A 27220-nucleotide genomic window follows, 5' to 3' on the forward strand; every position below is an offset into this window, starting at 1 on the left:
ATCAGTTGTCAGCTTCAAGCCATTTCTAGTAAAAACCCATGTACTTGACACCCAGACTAGCTGCAGGAAGCTGGAGTTGACACCATAAAACTCAGCATTAGCAGGACAGAAATACCTTACTGTTTGTTAAGTAAATAAAAATCAAATATCCACCAAATAAGGTGAATATATAATATTTATATCACAAGGTCCATTTGTAAGAACCAACTATCAGATCCTAACCAGAACCGACCCTTACATCCAGATGTCCTGCTCAAAATGAATTATTGCATTTGTTTGCATTTTCCCCCTGGATCTGATATACGTTAGCATTTTGCATGGTATGTCAAATTATGGATTACTACCTTTTCTCAATGAGGTTAAACCTCCCTGAAATAACTGAACCAAGGCCGGGGGCCTGTTTTTTAATCAGAATGCACATTGGCAGTATGGCGGAATGGCACCCTAATTCTTCATGGCATCATCATTCAGTGGAAAACAATAAGATGTACACTACTGTTCAAAAGTTTGTGGTCACTTAGAAATGTTATTGTTTTTGCCCATTAAAATAACATCAAATTGAACAGAAATAATGTAGACATTGTTAATGTTGTAAATGACTATTATAGCTGGAAACAACAGATTTGTAATGGAATATCTACATACAGTAGGCGTACAGAAGCCCATTATCAGCAACCAGCACTCCTGTGTTCCAATGGCACGTTGTGTTAGCTTATCCAAGTTTATCATTTGAAAAGGCTAATTGATCGTTAAACTTTTTTGCAATTATGTTAGCACAGCTGAAAACTGTCCTTCTTTAGACTAGTTGAGTATCTGGCGCATCAGCATTTGTGGGTTCAATTGCAGGATCAAAATGGCCAGAAACAAACAACCTTCTTCTGAAACTTGTCAGTCTATTATTATTCTGAGAAATTAAGGCTATTCCATGAGAGAAATTGCCAAGAAACTGAAAATCTCGTACAACGCTGTGTACTACTCCCTTCACAGAACAGAGCAAACAGGCTCTAACCAGAATAGAAAGAGGAGTGGGAGGCCCCGGTGCAAAACTGAGCAAGAGGACAAGTACATTAGTGTCTAGTTTGAGAAACAGAAGCCTCACAAGTCCTTAACTGACAGCTTCATTAAATAGTACCCGCAAAACACCAGTCTCAATGTCAACAGTGAAGAGGCGACTCCAGGATGCTGGCCTTCTAGGCAGAGTTGCAAAGAAAAATCCATATCTTAGACTGACCAATAAAATAAAATATTAAGATGGGCAAAATAACACAGACACTGGACAGAGGAAGGTTAGGAAAAAAAAGTGTTATGGACAGACTAATCTATGTTTGAGGTGTTCGGATCACAAAGAACATTCGTGAGATGCAGAAGAAATGAAAAAATGCTGGAGGAGTGCTTGACGCCATCTGTCAAGCATGCTGGAGGCAATGTGATGGTCTGGGGGTGCTTTGGTGGTGGTAAAGTGGGAGATTTGTACAGGGTAAAAGGGATCTTGAAGAAGGAAGGCTATCACTCCATTTTGCATAGCCATGCCATACCCCGTGGATGGCGCTTAATTGGAGCCAATTTCCTCCAACAGGACAATGACCCAAAGCACAGCTCCAAACTATGCAAGAACTATTTAAGGAAGAAGCAGTCAGCTGGTATTCTGTCTATAATGGAGTAGCCAGCACAGTCACCGGATCTCAACCCTATTGAGCTGTTGTGGGAGCAGCTTGACCGTAAGAAGTGTCCATCAAGCCAATCCAACTTGTGGGATGTGCTTCAAGAAGCAAGGGGTGAAATCTATTCAGATTACCTCAACAAATTGACAACTAGAATGCCAAAGGTCTGCAAGGCTGTAATTGCTGCAAATGGAGGATTCTTTGACGAAAGCAAAGTTTGAAGGACACAATTATTATTTCAATTAAAAATAATTATTTATAACCTTCTCAACGTCTTCACTGTATTTCTTATTCATATTGAAACTAATTTAATGTATATTTTCATGGAAAACAAGGACATTTTCTAAGTGACCCCAAACTTTTGAACGGTAGTATACCTGTAGATTGTTCAATGTGAAGGGACTAGTTATATAAATAATTCCATGGTGTGCTAAGTGTTCATCAAGATTAATTCTACTATGGACTGGACTAGTTTCAAGGTACAGGGAGTTTTTACATGGAGCCAATGTGCGTTCTCATGTCTTGAATCAGTTTTGTGGAATGATTTGTATCTCTGGCTTCTTCCAATAATCTCTAGGTTCTGCCAATGTCTTACTATTTCATTTTTGTCAAGAAGATGGAAGTGAACCTTTTGTCCTCCCTAACAAAATGCTCAGTATTTGCCAAAGGATTACTGATAGCAAGCCACATTTGGTAATGTTGCTCTTCATTGTACAATCACTGCTGAAAGGTTTATATGCAAAAATACGAAAGTCCTATATTTCAAAGCTTTGCATGCAAAAATGTATAATCAGAAACTCCTTTATTTGCCAAGTATATTTACACATACTCAGAATTTTACTTGAAAGTATTCAGACCCCTTGACTTTTTCCACATTTTGTTACGTTACAGCCTAATTCTAAAATGTATTCAATTGTTTTTTCCACGCTTGGCATTCAGGCCAAAGAGTTAGAATTCATACAATTATCAAGAGAGAAAGTCCCTTGTCATCCCTGCTGACTCTGATCTGGCGGCTCACTAAACACAAATGCTATGATTGCAAATTATGTCTATGCTTACCGTAAGTAAATAAAAACAAGAAAATGGTGCAATCTGGTTTGCTTCATATAAGGAATTTGAAATGATTTGTACTTTTACTTTTGATACTTTTTCCACCATTGAAATAAATGGTTTCGTCAGACCAGAGAATCTTGTTTCTCATGGTCTGAAAGTCTATAGGTGCCTTTTGGCAAACTTTGGGTGCCTTTGACTGAGCAGTTGCTTCCTTCTGGCAACTCTACCATAAAGGCCTGATTGGTTGAGTGCTGCAGAGATGGTTTTCCTTCTGGAAAGTTCTCTCATCGCCACAGAGGAACTCTAGAGCTCTGTCAGAGATACCATCGGGTTCTAGGTCACCTCCCTGACCAAGGCCCTTCTTCACTGATTGTGCAGTTTGGCCGGTCGGCCAGCTCTAGAAAGAATTAAGAATAATGGAGGCCACTGTTCTTGGGTACGTTCAATACTACAGAAAGTTTTGGTACCCTTCCCCAGATCTGTGCCTTGACGCAATCCTGCTTCGGAGCTCTACAGACAATTCCTTCGACCTCATGGCTTTGCTTTTTGCTCTGACATGCACTGTCATATATGCACTGTTATATAGACAGATGTGGGCCTTTCCAAATCATCTCCAATCAATTGAATTTTCCACAGGTAGACTTCAATCAAGGTGTTGACCATCCTTGAGATGTTTCTATGGAAACCGGATGCACCTGAGCTCAATTTAGAGTCTCATAGCAAAGGTTATGAATACTTATGTAAATAAGTTTCTTTTTTTTATTTTATTTTTTCATTGACAAAAATATCTAAACCTGTTTTCGCTTTGTTCTTATGGGGTATTGTGTGTAGATTGATGAGAAAAAGGCTGTAACGCAACAATTTGGAAAATGTCAAGGGGTCTGAGTACTTTCCGAAGGCACTGTATAATCCTAACAAACAGAGAATTTGTTTATCTATAGGTGATAAAAGAGATCTTGGAGTATAGAAATATGCATAGATTGTGAAACAACTGTATGTCTTTTGTCTTCACTGGGTTTTATGGAGTGCAGGCTCAGGGTGGGTCCTCTATTTGCCGATGATGACATTCCTGTAGCCCTTGACGTGACACAGCTTATTGCTGTCAAAGTCGACCACCAGTTTCCGTTGGCCTGAGTGGGTGGGCGTGAAGTAGATTTTGACCTTGGCATCTTGCCCGGGTTCCACCGTGGAGTTAAGTCTAAGGAAGGTACACATTTAGAAGTTACTCTATCGACATACTCTGTAACACTCTATCATGCTATATTCTCTGCATAACTGTTGAGACCATTGATCTTGTTTTCATGAACACCTTGGCTATCAATGGATGTCTTTAGCTAGTGTGATTGTAATAATTTAGCTGAGTTGACCAGCCAGGACTGTGCATGTATTGCTTCACTGTCTACAGTATGCTCCCATCCAGCCATATGTGTGAACTAGAAGTTACTTTGGATTAAAATATCTGCTAAATAACCATATTCATACATCCGTATAGGATATGTAAATCTGTCATCGGAGCTTCTCAAACTCATTCAAACCTGTCTTTATGATCAAATCCCTTCATATTCTCTGCCTCTAGGTAGTTGTCTCGATTGCGTAACACCACATTGAGCCAAACATCTGGGGATGGATCGCAAGTCAACCAAACCCTGTCATCACCACCATCTGAATGCTTGGATATCCAACTCTGACAAAGCGATGCTCTCAGAAACCCAATGATTTTATATATAGTGAATAAATCCAGACAAACATTAATTAACTGGTGAAACAGCTTGCTTTTTGCCTAGCCAACTCCCTAGTCTTTGCTGTGAAAGTGTGACTTTTCAAATCAAAACACTTTTTTGAGAAGCTTCATGAATTGTGACCTTGGCAAGACACTTGGATAGTTTTAGTCTGCTTGATTTGTAGATGGCTGGCAATTCAGTATCCACCTTTAGCCCTAATAAGGCTGTTACACTGCTTTTGGCATGTAAGCGCTAATGTCTTCTACAGACATTTCTCTTATCATTGACTCCAACTACCAAAGCATGGCCATACACCACTCGGTGACTAGATGAGTAGATGATTATATGTGTATGAATTACATATGGTTATGGACATACCTGACAAACTGCACTAAATGGCTATACCCTTTGACCCCCTACTAACGTGTACTGTGTACACAAAAGCACATGTCCTGTTGTTAGTGTTTGGTATACATGGGACTTGATCTGTTATCAGTCCTTATTGGACATAACGTAGATGTCACACTGCCATGGTTGTCCTACTTCTCAGTGATGATCTGTCCTCCAGTGAGGTTGGAACCCTCCACGGTGAAACAGCAGTTCTGCAGTGGTACTGGCAGAGGGTTCTGTAGAGTTATCTCAGCCACCAGCTTACGGTTCTCTTTGGGTTCCCCAAGAATCTACAACGTAAGGGACATCACTTAATGCTCTGAGACGTTGCATTTCATCGGCTAGAGAAACGTTCCATCGATACAAATCCGACTCAAGCTTGCGATGCCAGCTAGAACCATTCTTTTCACAGGCAACTTTGTTTTCTTGGAACTGTGGTTAGTCTACTTGGCTTGGGACCAAATGTTTGAAACTTTGATTCCCAAGTCAGACTACCCCACTGGTTATGCTGTATCCAGGCATTAATTAATAAACTATTCATGCTAACGATTGCATTTACACATTTTTATTGTATGCTTAATTCTTGTTTTGTTAAGTGTTACAGTAGTGACCGTACCCTGACTTTGATCTCAGGATTTTCCAGTACAACGTTCCTCACAGCAAGGTAGGCCTCTTGGGTGCCGTAGTCTAGAAGCAGAGCCCCCAGCCGGATCAAATTGTCCTCAGTGAGGTTCTCGGCATACTTGGAATAGTTCATTCTCAGAGGAACTCGCTTCTCTGGAGAGAGACATTTAGCTTAGAAAGTGACACACTCACAAAATCACAACTTCTCACATGTTGCCATAGGCAGAGACGCAAACCACTGGACATTTTGCATTCATTGACATAGATACATAGTTCGCATTAGAAAGTGAAAGAACATGAAGAGATACATCAGTACACAGTCTTATACTCTAAATGAGCTAGGTTTAAATGATAATCAAATCCAGAAGTAGATACAGTATATCACACTCATACATTTTATACACTGATCACTCCATTCTACAAAGCCAACTGACCTTCTCCAGGTGCCAACTCTACGTTGAGCAGGTCTTTGAACCCACAGTTCTCTCCCAGAATTCCGTTGTAGGACACAGCTCTGGAGCCGAACACCAGACGGCACTTTTTCCCATTCGGTGTGTTATTCGTAACCACGGCGAACACGTCAAAGTCGCAGCCCTTCTTCATCTCCGCAGAAACCTTGATAGCGATAAGCAGGCCAGCATTTGTTTGCTGCTGCAGAAGTTTGTTCTGGTGGTTGGCTTTTGTAAAGGCCTCCCTTTCCTCGTCAGAACCTGGGGGCACAAGAAAAACTAAAAGTTACACATGCTTTCATACTGTGTATAGCCTCTGATCAACCCGGACACATTCAGGGAAGTATAAGAACTTGCTTCCAAACCAGAGTAGTCCTTATTGTCCTTCACCACAAATAGCTCCATACGCTCTCAGATTGTACATATAGTGAACAGACTATTACAAATATTGATACATAATATGTGATTTTCCTATCTGCTGTCTTGGGTGGCATATCGTGGTGTAATGTGACATTAGTGTGTCCTGATGCCATGTTACAGTGGTGTGTTTGTTAGTTTTGTCCATTTTCAGTCAGTGTGGTGCAGTGGTGTGTCATCATATCATCGACCCCCAAGCTTCCAGTTTCCTACCTCTCCTTCCCCTTATTATATCCCCGCCTTTTCACTCACAACCTGAGGCGAATTCAACAAGGCTTCTGTTGCGGCGAAAATGTTGCCGGAGTAACAATTTCAGTCGAACAATTAACGTTCTAAAATGTTTTGGTGAAACATCAAACGGCTACTTTTTGTAGTATCACTGTGGCTTTTTAGCGACAATATTCAAACAGCAAATGGCTTTGCTATTCCTACTACACGTAATAGAAAGCCCACATGGTCACTTGATTATTTGTAGTAGCAGTTTAGACCGAAACAGACGCTTATATTCGCCGCTCACGACCTTCTCAGACCGTTCACTAATGTTGGCGAACGTTCACAGCTAACACAAGACAAATGGAATATGTGAGCTAGCGTTAGCTAACGTTCGCAAAACAATTTCCCTTGTTGAATGCACCTCAGGTCAGCACTTGTTTGACTGTTGGTCACCCTACATAATAGGATGCCAGCCATGCCTGGCCCTATTGCCACGCTGCAAATGCTTATCAAGTTTTGCAGGTCCTTATTGTTTGTTGTAGCGAAGCTCCCTACCCTCAGGGTACTTGTACAGGTGTGTGATGTCCTCTCTCCTATCACTGCCCACACTCTTCGTACTGATCTTCAGGCCCACTTGGACAGAGCTAATGATTTTCTCTGTGCTGCCGTCTTTGCGCTTCATAAAGGTGTGCACGTCAGCGTTGACCTCCGCAAACACAAATGGGGCATCATATTTATAGGTGAGCTCGCCCTCCTTGATGGCTTTCAGTGGGATAGGGCCGCAGCAGTAAACTCCTGAAAGGAAGGGATAGTGAGTGGAAAAGTAATGTAATCTGCGAGAGAACTGAAAATGACACGTGTTTAAGTCTTATCTTAAGGCATATCTTTATGTCTACTAGTAAAATATGTTGATTAGCGATTTAGATGTTTCTACACCAAATCCCAATACGTAACTTTAATGGTGTCAGGGGAATCAATACACATTTGAATTGGGGTCAGGCCCTTTTTATGGGCTATTCTGTATTTGTTGGGGTTATTATAGTTGGTGTTATTCTCAATGCCTTACCTTCACTCTTCTCCTGTGGTGTGGGGTCCATGGCCTGCCAGCCATCATAACCTGGTTTAAGGTCAGGTCTGGTCATCCAGTTCTCGACCCAGCAGTGGTAGTTCCTACAAAGAAAAAACTCTGGTATGTTCCCATGGTAAATTAATCAGACGGACAAAAAAAGACAACCTTTCGATCCAAGTTGGAGCACACCAGAGTTGCGGACATTCCTTTCTGCTTGATATGTTCCTTTTTGCTTCTGTCCTGCAACTGACAAGTTGGATGTGTATATTTTTCTTTCTTTTTTTATAGTTCCTACAAGGACACAACAGCCAAATTGTATTTGTCACATGCGCCGAATATAACAGGTACCTTATTGTGAAATGCTTACTTACAAACCAACAGTGCAGTTCAAGAAATATAAATATTTACTAAATACAGTACATTTTTTAAATAAAAAGTAACTTAATAAAATAACATTAACGAGGCTATATGTGCAGGGGTATAGGTTAGTTGAGGTCATTTGTACATGTAGGTAGAGGTAAAGTGACTATGCATAGATAATAAACAGCATAAGCAGCAGTGTAAAAACAAAGGGTTTGGGGTTGTCAATGTAAATAGTCCGGGTGGCCATTTGATTCATTGTTCAGCACTCTTATTGCTTAGGGGTAGAAGCTGTTAATGAGCCTTTTGGACCTAGACATGGCTCTCCGGTACAGCTTTCCATGCGGTAGCAGAGAGAAAAGTATTTGACAATTTTTGGGGCCTTCCTCTGACACTGCCTAGTATAGAGATCCTGGATGGCAGGAAGTTTGGCCCCAGTGATGTACAGGGCTGTACGCACTACCCTCTGTCGCGTCTTACGGTCGGATGCCGAGCAGTTGCCATACCAGGCGGTGATGCAACCGGTCAGGATGCTCTCGATGGTGCAGCTGTAGAACATTTCTTGGTGTGTTTGGACCATGATAGTTTGTTGCTGTTGTGTACACCAAGGAACCTGATGTGGACACCAATGTTAATGGGGGCCTATTTGGCCCTCATTTTCCTGTAGTCCCCAATCAGCTCCTTTGTCTTGTCACATTGAGGGAGAGGTTGTTGTCTCTGACCTCCTCCCTATAGGCTGTCTCATCGTTGTCGGTGATCAGGTCTACCACTGTTGTGTTGTCAGTAAACTTAATGATGGTGTTGGAGTCGTGCTTGGCCACGCAGTCGTGGGTGAACAGGCAGTACAGGAGGGGACTAAGCACGCACCCTTAAGGGGCCCCAGTGTTGAGGATCAGTGTGGCAGATGTGTTGTTTCCTACCCTTACCACCTGGGGGCAGCACGTCAAAAAGTCCAGGAACCAGTTGCAGAGGGAGGTGTTTAGTCCCAGGGTCCTTAGCTTAGTGGGCACTATGGTGTTGACATCGCGCACCAGCTGTTATTGACAAATAGACACACACCCCCACCCCACTTCTTACCAGACATAGCTGTTCTGTCCTGCCGATGGACAAAAAACCCAGCCAGCTCTATATTATCCGTGGTTTCGATCAGCCACGACTCAGTGAAACATAAGATATTATAGTTTTAATGTCCCGTTTGTAGGATAATAGACCTTTCCAGATTGTTGTCTGGCAAAAGAGCAGGACATTTGCTCATATATCCTCCGGAATGCTTTGACTATTTCCAGATTGTTGGCTAAAAGGCATGAGTAAATTTAATCTATTCTACATAATCGGCAAGATGATTTTCATCTTAAAATCAGAAATGACTATTTTGATTTTACTTTACTAGGCAAGTCAGTTAAGAACAAATTCTTATTTTCAATGACGGCCTAGGAACAGTGGGTTAACTGCCTTGTTCAGGGGCAGAACAACAGATTGGTACCTTGGGAATTGATCTTGCAACCTTTCGGTTACTAGTCCAATGCTCTAACCACTAGGCTACGGTGCCGCCCCATATAGCATAACCGTTGAAAACTGTAAATATACAATAATTTACCCCCAAAATATACTATTTAGAATGTATTTCTACAATACGTTTCAGTTCATTTACATCTTAAAACACATATCTTAATCAGAAATTAGTTTTTGTTTTCTGTCATTTTAGCCTGCCAAAGCAGTTAATATCTGTTACCGTTTTTGTCACTCTGACTCTTAATGTAAATGTCTGTATTTTAAGATTGACATCTTTTGATGTCTTTTTTTCAGTTAATGTTTAGCACCTTGTGCTGCCATACTTTTGACCGTGTTTTTATTTATTCATTTTTTTTACAGTGAAAAACAGTATTTTCCGACTATATACTGCACAACATCCTCTAGCTCTGTGTTGAATTTTTTTGAGTGGAAATTCAGTCACTCGTCAATTTGATAGTCCTGAGTTCTCACCATATCATGTCTCTCGACTTCTGAACAAGTTGTCCGTTCTCATCCACATAGCGCTCTATCACCAGGTTACTGTTGGTGTCATGGGCTGAATTATAGTTGGTGACCACTCGACAAGGGATGCCCAGGGCTCGTGAAACTGATAGGGCAGAGAAATAATGTACAGTTAGCCAGTACTACTCAGGAACTATACTACTACAGATTTAACATATGGCATTATAAATACATTGTACAACAAGTAGTTCATAGAATGTGCTACTTAACGTGTCTTGTGCAAAACGAAACATTTTTATCCTACATGACGATACAGTATGTAAACATGCTGTTAGCGTTTCTATGCATTCATGTCTAACCTGAACAGGCCACTGCTGCAAACACCCAGCATTGGCCAAAGCGCACAGGTTGACAGGCATTTGTGTCCCAGTTCCGCAGGATCTCCACACTGCCCTTCCATGACAGGGGGCTCACCCCACCGTCATAGTCGTCGGTCCACCTGCCCAGCAAGACCCCTTTGTCGTCATTACAGTTCACCTGAGGGACATGGACAACAATGGTCATGCTCTTCATTTCACGTGAAATTTGCTTTGTTATTTTGAGCGGTGCCATTTGCCATCTATGTTGAACTGCTGTATGTACTGTAATGTGTAATGTAGTGCATGACAGGATGGGAAACCCATTTGATTTGATCTCACCATGGCACTGAGAACTCTGGACACATAGATTGGGTTCTTCCTCCCTGAAGCGTCTTTCCCAGGGTTACGCAGGCACTTGGGGTTCATTTCCAAGATTCTCAGACAAGCTTCCAGGATCCCATCCTCAAACTACACAACACAGACAAAACAAACAAGGAAAGATTGACTACAGATGTAGCATCTTAATTTGATCACTCTTTTGTTGCTCAAATTTTCCTACACAACAGGTAATGTAGATTATTTTTGTGATTTACAAAAAATGACAAATTCATACTGACACGCGGTTAGTTATGTTAACAGTATTGCACTTTTCATGTAGCCTACTTTTGGTCAGCTAATATCCTAACTACCAATCAAACAACGTTATGAACCAAATGTTCAAATTATGTTTCTGCAGGATTATTTTGCTATGACAATATACCTGTACTGTAGGTCCAATTTTAAGATCTGTACATGCGAATATATTGAAGCGACATCTCAAGACATCAGTCAGGAAGTTAAAGCTTGGTCGCAAATGGGTCCTCCAAATGGACAATGACCCCAAGCATACTTCCAAAGTTGTGGCAAAATGGCTTAAGGACAACAAAGTCAAGGTATTGGAGTGGCCATCACAAAGCCCTGACCTCAATCCCATAGAACATTTGTGGTCAGAACTGAAAAAGTGTGTGCGAGCAAGGAGGCCTACAAACCTGACTCAGTTACACCACCTCTGTCAGGAGGAATGGGCCAAAATTGACCCAACTTATTGTGGGAAGCTTGTGGAAGGCTACCCGAAACATTTGACCCAAGTTAAACAATTTAAAGGCAATACTACCAAATACTAATGGAGTAGTATGTAAACTTCTGACCCACTGGGAATGTGATGAAATGAATAAAAGCTGAAATAAATCATTCTCTCTACTATTAATCTGACATTTCACATTCTTAAAATAAAGGGGTGAACGGACCTAAAACAGGGAATTTTTACTAGGATTAAATGTCAGGAATTATGAAAAACTGAGTTTAAATGTATTTGGCTAAGGTGTATGTAAACTCCCGACTTCAACTATATACATATATATATATATATATTTTTTTTTATATATATATATATATATTTTTTTTAATATATATTCATTTTTTTTTTTTTTTTTTTTATATATATATATATATATATATATATATTATTATTATTATTTTTGTTTTTATATATATTTTTAGTTTTATATATATTTTTAGTTTTATATATATTTTTATTTTTATATATATATATTTTTTTATTTATATATATTCTATATATTTATTTATTTATTTATATTTCGTTCTTGTGTTATTTCTTTGTTTTAGTTGGTCAGTACGTGAGTTGGGTGGGTACTCTATGTTTTGTGTTTCTAGGTTGGGTTTCTTGTTTGGCCTGCTATGGTTCTCAATCAGAGGCAGGTGTTAGTCATTGTCTCTGATTGAGAACCATATTTAGGTAGCCAGTTTTCCTTTGTGTTTTGTGGGTGGTTATGTTCAGTCTTTGTGTGTCTGCACCAGATAGAACTGTTTCGGTTGTCACTTTGTTGTTTTGTGTTTTTGAAGTGTTCAGTTTTCCATTAAAAAGATGAACACTAACCACGCTGCGCTTTGGTCCTCTCTATCTCCAGACGACAACCGTTACAAAACCCATACAAAAAGCGAGGTGTAAACCTCTAATAAATACAAGGTACGAGACCCGTAAAAACAAGTGCACACTAACACGGTAACATGCAAACCGATACAACAGAGCCCAGGAAATCCATTCCAGGTGACTACTTCATGAAGCTGGTTGAGAGCATGCCAATAGTGTGCAAAGGTGTCATCTAGGCAAAGGGTGGCTGCTTTGTTTAACACTTTTTTGGTTACTACATGATTCCATATGTGTTATTTTATAGTTTGTCATCCCTATTATTCTACAATGTAGAAAATAGTAAAAAAAATAATGAAAAACCCTTGATTGAGTAGGCGTGTCCAAACTTTCGACTGCTACTGTATATATTTTCTAAATGGAAGTAAACATGCAAGAGTGAGCAAAAGGTCAAATAATGATCAAAGGATTAGAGGTTTGCTTCTTGACTTTGATTCCCTCCTGAAAATAACAGGCACAAATGCTTAGTGAAGTTGGATACCAGTTACATGCAAAAGAAGTATGCAACTATGACACACACCCATTAAAAACAGAGCTGTATCAACAACGGAATCTAGGTCTCGATATCTCACAGTGGGATTATCATGATCTGTCAATCATACACTGATTGAACCAATGGAAGTGTCTACATTTGGAAATCGATCAGCCTGAAATTGATTTTTCCAGTCAGCAGTTGACAGGATGTCCCACCCATCACAAGTTCCTCTGAACCCTATTTTACCTTTTTACTTTATTAAACTTGTCAGGCCACTGATACGTATATAGGCAACACAATCTCTATTTTGAATGTTAAGAGCACATATTTTGATAACCGACTATTTTTCCTTATTGGGGGTAAGCTTGGGCCAAAGTGGAGCTGACACCACTTGTGTTGGTGTTGGTACCTGGCCAAAGTTCCAAGGTGTAGGGATGAGGTATTTCCAGCTGCCTCGGTAAATGATACCATCTTGAGCCAAGACGTACTCCGCCAGTTTCTCCTCACTATCCATGTACACCACATCGCCTGTTGCCAAGAGACACAAATAATACTGTAATAAGGTATCGTCCTCCATAGAAAAAGACAAGCTCCCAAAATAGTAAATGGAATGAAGGATGCCTCATTATGTGCTTGCAGTAAGAAAACACTATTTCAACATGCACAGGGTTTATTGAAGGTAGATAAAAGTTTTAAAGCTGCGGAGAATGGATATGCAAGATGCTCTTTGAATAAGGAAGTAGTCTATGGCACCGCAGATGTAGATGAAGAAATAAACAGAATAGTGGGTCAACATCCGCAAAAACTAAGAGCGTTAAAGTTCTCCTCTGTTTTGGTGCGCTGGTTACCAGGCTGTGAACTGCATAAAACTAACCATGCACATGTGCAGATACTGTGTCAGAGCGAAGTCTTGATTCTCGCTCATCTCAATATCTGCGGTGCTGCTCGTGGCAATGCCATTTGCTGAGTGTACCTTTTTAAAATGCCCTTTTTTGCAATATTTATTTAACCAGGTAACTTGACTGAACACATTTTCATTTACAGCAACGACCTGGGAAATAGTTACAGGGAAGAAAGTATGAGCCAATTGGAAGCTGGGGATGATTAGGTGGCCATGATGGAATGAGGGCCAGATTGAGAATGTAGAACACCGCCAGCAGTGGGATGCAGAATGGTATGCTGCTGGCTCAAACATGCATGGTAGAATTGTCTCTAATTAATGAGACTACCTGCTGTTTATTTACTTTGTTGCCAATTGGGACACAATTTCTAAGTGAAACATGTATTGTAGATATAGCACATAGTAGGGCAAAAAATCCATCCCCATTCATGCCATTCATGATCATCATATCCTCTCCCAAACTACCACCCATCCATACTGTTCTCCGCACGTTGTGATCCTTCCACTGCTATAAGCCCGAATCTCTCCAATGATCATGTTCTCTGTCTATGTAATAGAGACATCTAAGGCATTCCCTCGCTGTACTGTACATAGGCCCCACTACACTGAATGGATACACTCGCAGAGAGCATGACTCAAGGAATGTTTACCCACCTGTGCACCAAGGGTTATATAGCAGCACAAACTCCACCAAGCCCCCCTGACCCAGGGTCAAGCGCCAGCGTCCGATAGGCGCGTCCGGGGGGGAACAGATGGACAGGGACACCATGTACCCGGGGGGACTGGTGACCGCGGCACTCCAACGGGAGGTGTCGATTTGGTCAGTCAGACCAAAGGAGGCCCGTGTGCCATACTGATCACTGGGCTGGGGACCTGGAAGAAGACATGGAGGAGAGAAAGGGACAGGGATGGAATAGGAACCGTTGAAACACACAACTGATGTTTGTGAAAAAGAATACATTGACAACTTTCTATTTTCTCTGACATTCAATTCAGCATTGAAAATAGGTGCAAGTTTAAGTTTGTTCCATCTGAGCGAGTCTGGCCAGAGACCACTATGATGACACACCAAATTCGTTTTATGGATCCTTTTTGTCTTCTAATGCCTCTAAAGGGGAAAGTAATCCAAAAGTAATGGAAACTAATCAGATTACATTACTGAGTTTGGGTAATCCAAAAGTTACGTTACTGAGAAAAAGTTGGGGCAATTAACTAGTAATTGTAACAGATTATATTTCGAAAGTAACATACCCAACCTTGAGGGTAAATAATGGTAGAGGAGGCAACTAACTATTCTGCTCAATACTGGTATCACTGACAATTGGACCAGGCTAAAACAGTTTCCCTTTACTTAAAACAACATTAGACTTCACCATCATATTTTCTTCCTCCCTATTGTCTTCTAGATCACAATTGCCATTGTAGAAAATAAACAAGGTCCCAGTGCCAATAGAAACACACAATTATGCATTTCCATAGTACCTTTGACATTTCCTGACAGAAAAGACCCAGTTAAAAAATATTCCAATTCCCTGTTCAAAATCTAAACAGAAACTTAATTCCAAAATATGTAAGGACTTTTTTAAATAGCCACAATGAATACCTGCTTAAATTTTTATTTGATTAAATTAAAACAGTCAATTGGGCATGGCAGTCTCCCCACTGGGCACAGACGTCAGTTCAACAAACATTTTTTTATTTACATTTGGTTGAGTTGTCAATTAATGTGAATTCAACGTGAAATCAACAAAACCTGTCACCATGACATTGGATTTAGGTTAAAAGTTGGTTTTCTGTGTTGATTCAATATTTTTTAAATGACGTGGAAACAAAGTTGAGTGGGGATCAAGTCTAAATCTGCTCATTTGAAAATACCTCATGCATGCGCTGCTCCTTAGTGTGTAACACCATAACAACAGACTATGCTCTATTTTTGTATTGTTTTAACCTATGATTTTTAATCAAAATTAAACAACATTGAGCTAGTGCCTTTCACACTGAATTGATGTCAGCTAACAACCCAGTGAAAACACAGTTACCTGTCTCCACGGTGAGGTCGAGTGCACTGCCGCCAGTCTGGTATTCCCCCGAGCGGAGGTGCAGGTTGATGGTGAACGGCTGGCCCCTTCTAACGATCAGCTGCTCCACCCCGTTGAGCTCCGTACGGTGGTCGGTGTTGTTGAACTCACATTCCAGGTCCCATCTGGCAATTTCCAGTGCTGGGAGATGGATGAGAAAGAGAGAGGACATAGTGAGTGGATTGACCTCTTAACATCTACCCAGCCAGTTACAAGGGAACAGAATTCTGCTCGACAGTTCCTATGTTTGTTCTTTTGAGGGTATACTGTAGGCCCACCTTCATTATAGTATGGTTTAAGACTTTCTGACAAATGTGTTTGTAAAAAGCGCTATACAAATAACATATATTGAATGGCTATCTTGGCGCCTCAGTGGTGGGTCAACCCTCCCCTTGCTTTTAGGACAGTAGGGTCTATACAGGCTTTCAATGTCTTCAGCCAACTTGACTCTTCCAATTGCTCCTGGCTCCCCCAACAACACTTTTATTATTTTTTAAATATTTTTTTTAAAGGTACGTTTTACATGAGAGAAAATGAGACTGCGTACATTATTTTTGTCACTGCCTACTAGGCGAAGTGCGCAAGCAAATATTGTGCTCGTCCTTATCCCCCGGCCTCGGTTGTGACTAAAATCCCACCTTCTAATGGCCTGTTTATACAGTAGGAAGAACTACAGTCCCTCTGCTTCCTCAAGACAAGACAGTGTGTTGTTAAACAATCTTGGGCATTGAAAAAACTTGATGGAAAATGAACGTGCGGTGCCAAAGGTTACGCCCATTTAAACACTGACTGACAAGTGTTTCTGTATGTTTGTTTTTATTTACATGGTGCATTATAGCTTGGTGTTTTAACACTGACCCCTGTTTAACATTTCAAGTGTTAAGCTAAACACACTATATTGGGTCGCATCCTAATTGCCTACAGGACAACATAACGCCTCTTTTTCACACAAACGGCTAAGAAGATGAAGTTACATGGACCATGTTACACGATCAGAGATATCTTCTTTAAGGTTGCTTTCCTTAGGATGCTACTTCTTGAAGAATGTTAGGGCGCTAACATTTATGGAGTTTAAGACCATCTGGATAGTATATCGTCTACATTTTGCCGACAGCATGTTTCACACCTTGTAGTTTACGTTTATATTTTAGTCATTTAGCAGTCGCTCTTTTCCTGAGCGACTTACAGTAGTGAGTGCGTACATTTTCATACTTTTTCATACTGGGAAAGTGGGACTTAAAGGAGACAAACTCCAGTCGTCAGTCCAACTCTGGGGCATTATTAGCTCATCCTAAAGGGAAACATAATAACCCTATTTTACTCAGCCATAAAGTATATCGGAGCTTGTGCTTTTGCATACATAATGTAACGCTTGTCGTCTAGAGATAGAGAGGAGGACCAAGGTGCAGCGTGGTAAGTGTTCATATTTTAAATATTTTAATGAACACTGAAAACAAAACAATAAACAACCAACGAACAGTCCTGTAAGGTGCACCACAACACTAACCAGAAAATAACCACCCACAGAACACAATGGAAAACAGGCTACCTAAATATGGTTCTCAATCAGGGACAACGATTGACAGCTGCCTCTGAGAACCATACCAGGCCAAACACAGAAATAGAAAATCATAGACAAACTAGCATAGACAACCCACCCAACTCACGCCCTGACCCTACTAAAACAAAAGACAAAACAAAGGAACTAAGGACAGAACGTGACACATAGAGGCAACAGGCCTATAAAATGGATCTATCAATGTTATCTGGGGAGCATTATGGAGATTAATAGCAGATGAGAGGTGGTGAACCAAAATGTTGTTTTTTGACAACACAGGCAAAGGCTAAATCAATGTGATGGTAAACTGCAGTTTATTGCTGCGTGTCATAATCGCATTACATCATTGGTGTCAAACAAAATACATTTTTCTAAGCCACTCTTGCATTGTGGTATGAAAGATAATGTGCCATTTGAATTGAAAGGGTTTCTGTAGGTATGGTGTAGTTATTATTGTTTTGGATTATTCCACTGTTTTAATTGTAAATAAATGATATCACTGTATTATAGTCTGCTAAAATAATGAATTGACAAAGATTAGTACAGGCTATGAGTGTAGGGAATGTGTCTTCCCATTTGGTTTGTCACATAACCCCATTGAGTGAAGCAACAGTACTACTATGAGGTCGCCATCTCCATCATGCCATCACTCTTGGCTTACCCTCCCTTGTTTTGCTTCCAGTCGACTAACCTTGACCACCCCCACGTCAAGGCCTGTGCTACAGGCCTAGCAGAACTACTGGGCCAGCATAAATCCAATAAGGCCAGGGCTATGAAGGATCCTAGTCAGAATTTTTTTTACAGAGGCGGGTACAGTAAATCCCAGGAAAAATGACTTCCATTCTCTCAGCTATTATAAGCAACTTACCCAGCCTAGTCATGAATGAAGCAGGTCTCTCTCTCTCTCTCTCCTCTGACAGTTGTAAAAGCACAACACTGTGTCACAAATGCCGGCCCACTCTCTGTTGGAAATGTGGTATTTCGTTTTTCCCCTCACACCGGCAGCACTGTGCACTCCTGGGAGTCAACATAATCGAGCACTTTGTGCATGTGTAGAGAGAGACACATTGTAAACAGGTGACACTTATTCCCCGTTCCCTAGCTGTTTACTTAAAGCACATTGAACCAAACTGCCCCGCATGGCTCCAAAAGATGAGCGAATGCTGTAGTATGCAGCATGAAGCTTAAGCTTAGAGGCATTTAACAATGTTTCCTTGTACTATCATGGCAATAAAAACAGAAATACTTTACTCACATAAATATTCAGACCCTTTGCAATGAGACTCGAAATTGAGCTCAGGTGCATCCTGTTTCCATTGATCACTCTTGATCCCCAAGAACGCAGTGAACTCTATCAATCTGGAAGAATTTTGGAACCACCAACTCTTGGCCACCTGGCCGAAAAGCAATCGGGGGAGAAATAAGATTCTCTGGTCTGAAGAAACAAAGATTGAACTTTTTGGCCTGAATGCCAAGCGGCACGTCTGGAGGAAACGTGGCACCATCCCTACAGTGAAGCATGGTGAAGGAAGCACGATGATGTGGGGGTGTTGTTCAGCGGCAGGGACTGGGAGACTAGTCAGGAACGAGGCAAAGATAAACGGAACAAAGTACAGAGATCCTTGATGAAATCCTGCTCCAGAGCCCTCTGGAACACAGACTGGGGCGAAGATTCACCTTCCAACAGGACAACGACCCTAAGCACACAGCCAAGACAACACATGAGTGGCTTCGGGACAAGTCTCTGAATGTCATTGACTGGCCCAGCCAGAGCCCGGACTTTAACCCAATCAAACATCTCTGGAGACACCTGAAAATAGCTGTGCAGCGACGCTCCCCATCCAACCTGACAGAGCTTAAGAGGATCTGCAGAGAAGAATGGGAGAAACTCCCCAAATACAGGTGTGCCAAGCTTGTAGCATCATACCCAAGATGATTTGAGGCTGTAATCATTGTCAAAGTTGCTTCAACAAAGTACTGAGTAAAGGGTCTGAATACTTTTGTAAATTTGATATTTCCTTCTTTTTTTATCTGAAAAACTGTTTTTGCTTTGTCATTATGGGGTATTGTGTATAGATTGATGACAGAAAATAAATATTTAATCAATTTTAGAATGAGGCTTGAACTTTCCAAATGCACTGGCTTGCAGTTCTTGACACACTCAAACTCTTGGGCCTGGGACCTACTACCATACCCTGTTCAAATGGCACATAATATACACAATGCATGTCTCAAGGCTTAACAATTCTCCTTCAACTTATGTTCTCCATTTCATCTATACTGATTTAAAGTGGCTTTAACAATAAGGGGTCATAGATTTCACCTGGAGTCACCTGGTCAGTCGAAGTCATTGAAAGAGCATGTGTTCTTAATGTTTTGTACACTCAGTGTATATGTCAATATATTAGGCTTAGGCATGGGTCAAACTCATTCCAAGGACAAAATGTGGTGTGGGACAGTTACTGGTTGCATTTCCAGCTGCTGTCATTTGCTATAAATAAAAGCCCAAATGTCCCTTAGCAACAATTAACTCCCCCTGAAACACAAGGGTGTAACATTCTTCAGATGTTTGCTATACGAAACAAAACTGACAAGGTGCGAGAGACATCATAATTGTCATCAGAAATGGTAATTCAGAAAAACGAAATGTTGGTTTTATATTTATAATAATCAAATGATGATCTATATGCATAGCGACGGGAAGTAGGGGTGCTGAAGGTGCTGCAGCATCCCCTGATTAATTGAAATAATTTTGCCATAATGATATAATTACTCCTGTCTAAACACGGACTGAATTTGGGCAGCATACATCCTGACAATTTGACTGGTAAACTCATAGGTATGCTCAAAATGGCTGCCAGTCCGGACTTGAATGGGCACTGTCATTCTCTGGGTTCCATTTTTATGGATTCTATTTCTCTTCACACTGTCAGTAAATAGCTAATAGGCTTTTCACAAATTTCAAAATACAATTGTGGGCAATACGTTTGGAAAGCAGACGCCTGCTGCTAAAAAGAGAAGACTAATCTGTCAGTACACTAGACGCAACATTTTTTTTTTCTCAACAACTCAGACGAACACCGCTGTTTTTCAAAGTAGCTCAAGCCTATCTTGAGACCATCACCGGTATGGTGAGACGCCTAGGCTATGAATATCCATGCTATCTTCATCATTGTGTAAGTCAGTGCCACTGGAAAGTTGATTTAGTAGCCTATTGTAGCCAATATATATATATATATATATACACTGCTCAAAAAAATAAAGGGAACACTAAAATAACACATCCTAGATCTGAATGAATTAAATATTCTTATTAAATACTTTTTTCTTTACATAGTTGAATGTGCTGACAACAAAATCACACAAAAATGATCAATGGAAATCAAATTTATCAACCCATGGAGGTCTGTATTTGGAGTCACACTCAAAATTAAAGTGGAAAACCACACTACAGGCTGACCCAACTTTGATGTAATGTCCTTAAAACAAGTCAAACTGAGGCTCAGTAGTGTGTGTGGCCTCCACGTGCCTGTATGACCTTCCTACAATGCCTGGGCATGCTCCTGATGAGGTGGTGGATGGTCTCCTGAGGGATCTCCTCCCAGACCTGGATTAAAGAATCAGCCAACTCCTGGACAGTCTGTGGTGCAACGTGGCGTTGGTGGATGGAGCGAGACATGATGTCCCAGATGTGCTCAATTGGATTCAGGTCTGGGGCACCGGCGGGCCAGTCCATAGCATCAATGCCTTCCTCTTGCAGGAACTGTTGACACACTCCAGCCACATGAGGTCTAGCATTGTCTCGCACCAGCATATGGTCTCACAAGGGGTCTGAGGATCTCATCTCGGTACCTAATGGCAGTCAGGCTACCTCTGGCGAGCACATGGAGGGTTGTGCGGCCCCAAAGAAATGCCACCCCACACCATGACTGACCCACCGCCAAACCGGTCATGCTGAAGGATGTTGCAGGCAGCAGAATGTTCTCCACGGCGTCTCCAGACTCTGTCACGTCTGTCACATGTGCTCAGTCTGAACCTGCTTTCATCTGTGAAGAGCACAGGGCGCCAGTGGCGAATTTGCCAATCTTGGTGTTCTCTGGCAAATGCCAAACGTCCTGCACGGTGTTGGGCTGTAAGCACAACCCCCACCTGTGGACGTCGGGCCCTCATACCACCCTCATGGAGTCTGTTTCTGACCGTTTGAGCAGACACATTCACATTTGTGGCCAGCTGGAGGTCATTTTGCAGGGCTCTGGCAGTGCTCCTCCTGCTCCTCCTTGCACAAAAGCGGAGGTAGCGGTCCTGCTGCTGGGTTGTTGCCCTCCTACGGCCTCCTCCACGTCTCCTGATGTACTGGCCTGTCTCCTGGTAGCGCCTCCATGCTCTGGACACTACGCTGACAGACACAGCAAACCTTCTTGCCACAGCTCGCATTGATGTTCCATCCTGGATGAGCTGCACTACCTGAGCCACTTGTGTGGGTTGTAGACTCCGTCTCATGCTACCACTAGAGTGAAAGCACCGCCAGCATTCAAAAGTGACCAAAACATCAGCCAGGAAGTATAGGAACTGAGAAGTGGTCTGTGGTCACCACCTGCAGAACCACTCCTTTATTGGGGGTGTCTTGCTAATTGCCTATAATTTCCACCTGTTGTCTATTCCATTTGCACAACAGCCTGCGAAATGTATTGTCAACCAGTGCTGCTTCCTAAGTGGACAGTTTGATGTCACAGAAGTGTGATTGACTTGGAGTTACATTGTGTTGTTTAAGTGTTCCCTTTATTTTTTTGAGCAGTGTGTGTGTGTATATATATATATATATATATATATATATATATACAGTGCCTTGCGAAAGTATTCGGCCCCCTTGAACTTTGCGACCTTTTGCCACATTTCAGGCTTCAAACATAAAGATATAAAACTGTATTTTTTTGTGAAGAATCAACAACAAGTGGGACACAATCATGAAGTGGAACGACATTTATTGGATATTTCAAACTTTTTTAACAAATCAAAAACTGAAAAATTGGGCGTGCAAAATTATTCAGCCCCTTTACTTTCAGTGCAGTAAACTCTCTCCAGAAGTTCAGTGAGGATCTCTGAATGATCCAATGTTGACCTAAATGACTAATGATGATAAATACAATCCACCTGTGTGTAATCAAGTCTCCGTATAAATGCACCTGCACTGTGATAGTCTCAGAGGTCCGTTAAAAGCGCAGAGAGCATCATGAAGAACAAGGAACACACCAGGCAGGTCCGAGATACTGTTGTGAAGAAGTTTAAAGCCAGATTTGGATACAAAAATATTTCCCAAGCTTTAAACATCCCAAGGAGCACTGTGCAAGCGATAATATTGAAATGGAAGGAGTATCAGACCACTGCAAATCTACCAAGACCTGGCCGTCCCTCTAAACTTTCAGCTCATACAAGGAGAAGACTGATCAGAGATGCAGCCAAGAGGCCCATGATCACTCTGGATTAACTGCAGAGATCTACAGCTGAGGTGGGAGACTATGTCCATAGGACAACAATCAGTCGTATATTGCACAAATCTGGCCTTTATGGAAGAGTGGCAAGAAGAAAGCCATTTCTTAAAGATATCCATAAAAAGTGTCGTTTAAAGTTTGCCACAAGCCACCTGGGAGACACACCAAACATGTGGAAGAAGGTGCTCTGGTCAGATGAAACCAAAATTGAACTTTTTGGCAACAATGCAAAACGTTATGTTTGGTGTAAAAGCAACACAGCTCATCACACTGAACACACCATCCCCACTGTCAAACATGGTGGTGGCAGCATCATGGTTTGGGCCTGCTTTTCTTCAGCAGGGACAGGGAAGATGGTTAAAATTGATGGGAAGATGGATGGAGCCAAATACAGGACCATTCTGGAAGAAAACCTGATGGAGTCTGCAAAAGACCTGAGACTGGGACGGAGATTTGTCTTCCAACAAGACAATGATCCAAAACATAAAGCAAAATCTACAATGGAATGGTTCAAAAATAAACATATCCAGGTGTTAGAATGGCCAAGTCAAAGTCCAGACCTGAATCCAATCAAGAATCTGTGGAAAGAACTGAAAACTGCTGTTCACAAATGCTCTCCATCCAACCTCACTGAGCTCGAGCTGTTTTGCAAGGAGGAATGGGAAACAATTTCAGTCTCTCGATGTGCAAAACTGATAGAGACATACCCCAAGCGACTTACAGCTGTAATCGCAGCAAAAGGTGGCGCTACAAAGTATTAACTTAAGGGGGCTGAATAATTTTGCACGCCCAATTTTTCAGTTTTTGATTTGTTAAAAAAGTTTGAAATATCCAATAAATGTCGTTCCACTTCATGATTGTGTCCCACTTGTTGTTGATTCTTCACAAAAAAATACAGTTTTATATCTTTATGTTTGAAGCCTGAAATGTGGCAAAAGGTCGCAAAGTTCAAGGGGGCCAAATACTTTCGCAAGGCACTGCATGTCCTCTTAATATTGTACATTCTGTATCTCCCTTCTTTTTATTGACCCTGGGCCAGGTCAAGACAAGGTCGTTTCTATTGATCTGTCTGACCGTGTCAGAGACACTCGTTTTTGGTAATTTGGGTAGTAGAAAAAAATATTATTATAATGTCTCCTGTCATGTAAGCCTAAATGACTTACAATAGCATGAAATGGCCACATTTTTCTGGACCCTACTAAAAAGAATCCACATGTTTGTAAATCCTGTTTGCCACTAGCAAATGCGATGACCGAATGCATTATTAGAGAAAAAATGTACCCCACCCAAACTCACAAAACATCTTCTCATAGCTCTGTCTACTGTGTATGCACCATGTTAAGTTGGTAGTTATGGTTTAAGCATTGGCCATAGGAAAATATTTGTTGCTGGACTTTCACACCATTATAGCATATCCTAGGTCATCAAATGACAACCAGCAAAACTATTTGCTGTCATAATTCGTCTATGGTGGGGGGTGGGTCAGATTTCACTTTGCCTCTTCAGTTTTTAGCGTTTTTTCCAAACAAAGCAATTATTCTCCAATAGCCTAATAAGGCAATATGGAAATGCTCTAAATTCTTCAAATATTTAGGAACCAAGTTGTGGCTCAGCCCTGCATGGATTAATTTATTTTTGGAAGCAATAACATAACAATAACAATAACATGCGCTACTTTAGTAGGATATGTTACTTGAGAATGAGTCAGAAACAAACAAAGTCTGCCACTGTGTAGTCTACATTTTTGTTGATATTGCAAAAAATGTATTTGTTGTTTTAGCATACTGTTTATGAAACAGAAACATGTCATTCATAGTCGCTATCAAGTTCAAAGTTACGTTCAAATAAGCAGTAAATTGGGTGATGCAAGCACTACAGAATAAGATTCGCTGATATACAATATTTTCAATATAACATTATAAATAGTCTAGTTATTAAAATCTTACCTTGAGCCATGTTCGCGTTGATCTACAGCCGGACAAGAGTCTGGGGTATGCTGGCTGGCAGGGGATATTGGATGTAGGTTATTCTCAATGACTGTGTCTATTACACTGTGCCGCGCTATTCAGACTCAACGAAGGTCTTATTTGGAGTGGTCATGCGCGTCACCGAAATTCCTTGGAACTGTAGGTTACTCTTGCCAAAGAGCAGCGCACCAAACATTGCTGAAGGCGACAGCATAATGGTTGGGGAGTGACCGCGCTTCCCTAGAACCCCCGCATACGCGCGCTCACATGCATGGAAAGGGTGCGCTCGCACGTAAACACACACACACACACACACACACACACACACACACATTTTCATGTATGTGTGGACATACTTTAATGAATAAAATGTAGGAGTGACTGACCGGTTGATGTTTTGATAAGAAATAATTTGATATTTTGCTGTGATTCTTGCTTTATCCAATAATTTCTTCTTGGGGTCAAAATGACCCACGTTGTTAATCAATGTATATAAAATGTGTTGGTAATTTGAGGGTTAATGGAAACATTGTATGAGTATTAATTACGTGATAATGCCTGAGATGCTGGTGTTTGGAGGATATATTGGCACAGGTGTTGTTAGGCAAACCTTGCCAACATATCCACCAAACACCAGTCTTTAAGTATTTCTGTTTTGTATCTATGGACACAACCGAGGTGTTCATTCTAAATGTTCCATTGGCATACTGGCTGGCAACGTTCTTATCCTTTGCTTGCTTGCAAGCCAACTATGGCTAACTTGTGACAAAAAGTGGAGCCAGAATAACAGCAAAGTAGCTGCATTTGCATTTGTTTATTTATTAATTTATTTTATTTGTTTATTTATTATTTAACCTTTTATTTGACTAGGCAAGTCAGTTAAGAACAAATTCTTATTTACAATGATGACCAAAAGGCAAAAGGCCTCCTGTAGTGACGGGGATAATATATATATATATATATTATCCCCGTCACGATCACAGATAACACAACAAAATACGGCAGCAGATTGTTACATTTACACACAGATTATTCCCCTAAGAGCACAAGAACTTGATTTACCCGAAACAGTTGCAAGCAATACAACAATAAAAATCCTCCAATAAATGTTTAAAATGGGCAAGGGGGACAAGAGTCTCAAGTTTAAGTTTAGTCTGCAGGCTATTCCATAAGCAAGGAGCGTAACAGGAAAAGGCAGCCAGACCCAAATCTGTGGAGATCGCATGGGCCTCAAGTGTAATCCATGCTTCAGACCTGGTTTTAGGAATTCTAATTCTAATATTGATGAGTGATGATAAATAAGAAGGTAGTTTATTCAGAAGTGCTTTATAGACAAACACGAGAGCATGTTGTTCTCGTCTCACGGACTCCGAAGTCCAACCCACATTTTGATATAAAACACATTGGTGAGTTCTGTAGCTAGCACCCATAATAAACCTAAGTGCGTAATGATAAGTAGCATCCAGTGTTGATGCCGTAGCATGCATGTAAATAATATCGCCATAATCTATAACAGACATAAAAGTAGCTTGCACAATTTGTCTTCAATTTGTCTTCTATTTGTCCTGTTTCTATAGAGGAAGCCTAGCTTGATTTTTAGCCGTTTACAAAGTTCATCAATATGTATTTTAAAAGAGAGTTTACCATCCAACCATATCCCTAAGTATTTATATGCAGAGGCCTGATTAATTCGAGAACCATCTAAGCTCATAAATGCAAGTCTATTTTCATCCAACTGTTTGAACCTGATTTAAAAAATCATAAAATGTGTTTTCTTTTCATTTAAAACAAGTTTCAGCTGTATAAAAGACCTTTGTCATATCGTAAAATCTGTCTCCAATAGTGATAATTCTTGGTCAGCCGTTGAAGCGATACATTACATGACAGTGTCATCAGCATATAAATTAATTTGACACTTTCTTATCTCATCACTGATATTGTTTATTTAGAGAGTGTACAGTAATGGACCAAGAAAAAAAAAGATATACAGTGGGGAGAACAAGTATTTGATACACTACCAATTTTGCAGGTTTTCCTACTTACAAAGCATGTAGAGGTCTGTACTTTTTATCATAGGTACACTTCAACTGTGAGAGATGGAATCTAAAACAAAAATCCAGAAAATCACATTGTATGATTTTTAAGTAATTAATTTGCATTTTATTGCATGACATAAGTATTTGATCACCTAACAACCTGTAAGAATTCCGGCTCTCACAGACCTGTTAGTTTGTTAGCTTTAAGAAGTCCTCCTGTTCTCCACTCATTACCTGTATTAACTGCACCTGTTTGAACTCGTTACCTGTATACAAGACACCTGTCCACACACTCAATCAAACAGACTCCAACCTCTCCACAATGGCCAAGACCAGAGGGTGTAAGGACATCAGGGATAAAATTGTAGACCTGCACAAGGCTGGGATGGGCTACCGGACAATAGGCAAGCAGCTTGGTGAGAAGGCAACAATTGTTGGC

The 27220-nt window shown here is 40.8% G+C and overlaps 1 protein-coding gene across 1 annotated transcript; it reads right to left on the reverse strand.

The window, feature by feature from the left end:
* Positions 1-609: 609 nt before the first annotated feature.
* LOC139370751 (protein-glutamine gamma-glutamyltransferase 2-like) lies at positions 610-24973 on the reverse strand. The gene is made up of 13 exons (XM_071110439.1): positions 24725-24973; positions 15693-15872; positions 14308-14526; positions 13162-13280; positions 10630-10758; positions 10291-10468; positions 9941-10076; positions 7595-7698; positions 7084-7323; positions 5884-6159; positions 5442-5602; positions 4979-5115; positions 610-3912 (listed from the first exon to the last, which is right to left on the reverse strand). Exons 1-13 carry the CDS (start codon positions 24732-24734, stop codon positions 3762-3764), a joined length of 2040 nt encoding a protein of 679 aa, XP_070966540.1. The 5' UTR covers positions 24735-24973; the 3' UTR covers positions 610-3761.
* Between the last annotated feature and the right edge of the window lie 2247 nt (positions 24974-27220).

This window comes from Oncorhynchus clarkii, chromosome 17 (assembly GCF_045791955.1).
Source record: "Oncorhynchus clarkii lewisi isolate Uvic-CL-2024 chromosome 17, UVic_Ocla_1.0, whole genome shotgun sequence".
NCBI lineage: Eukaryota > Metazoa > Chordata > Actinopteri > Salmoniformes > Salmonidae > Oncorhynchus > Oncorhynchus clarkii.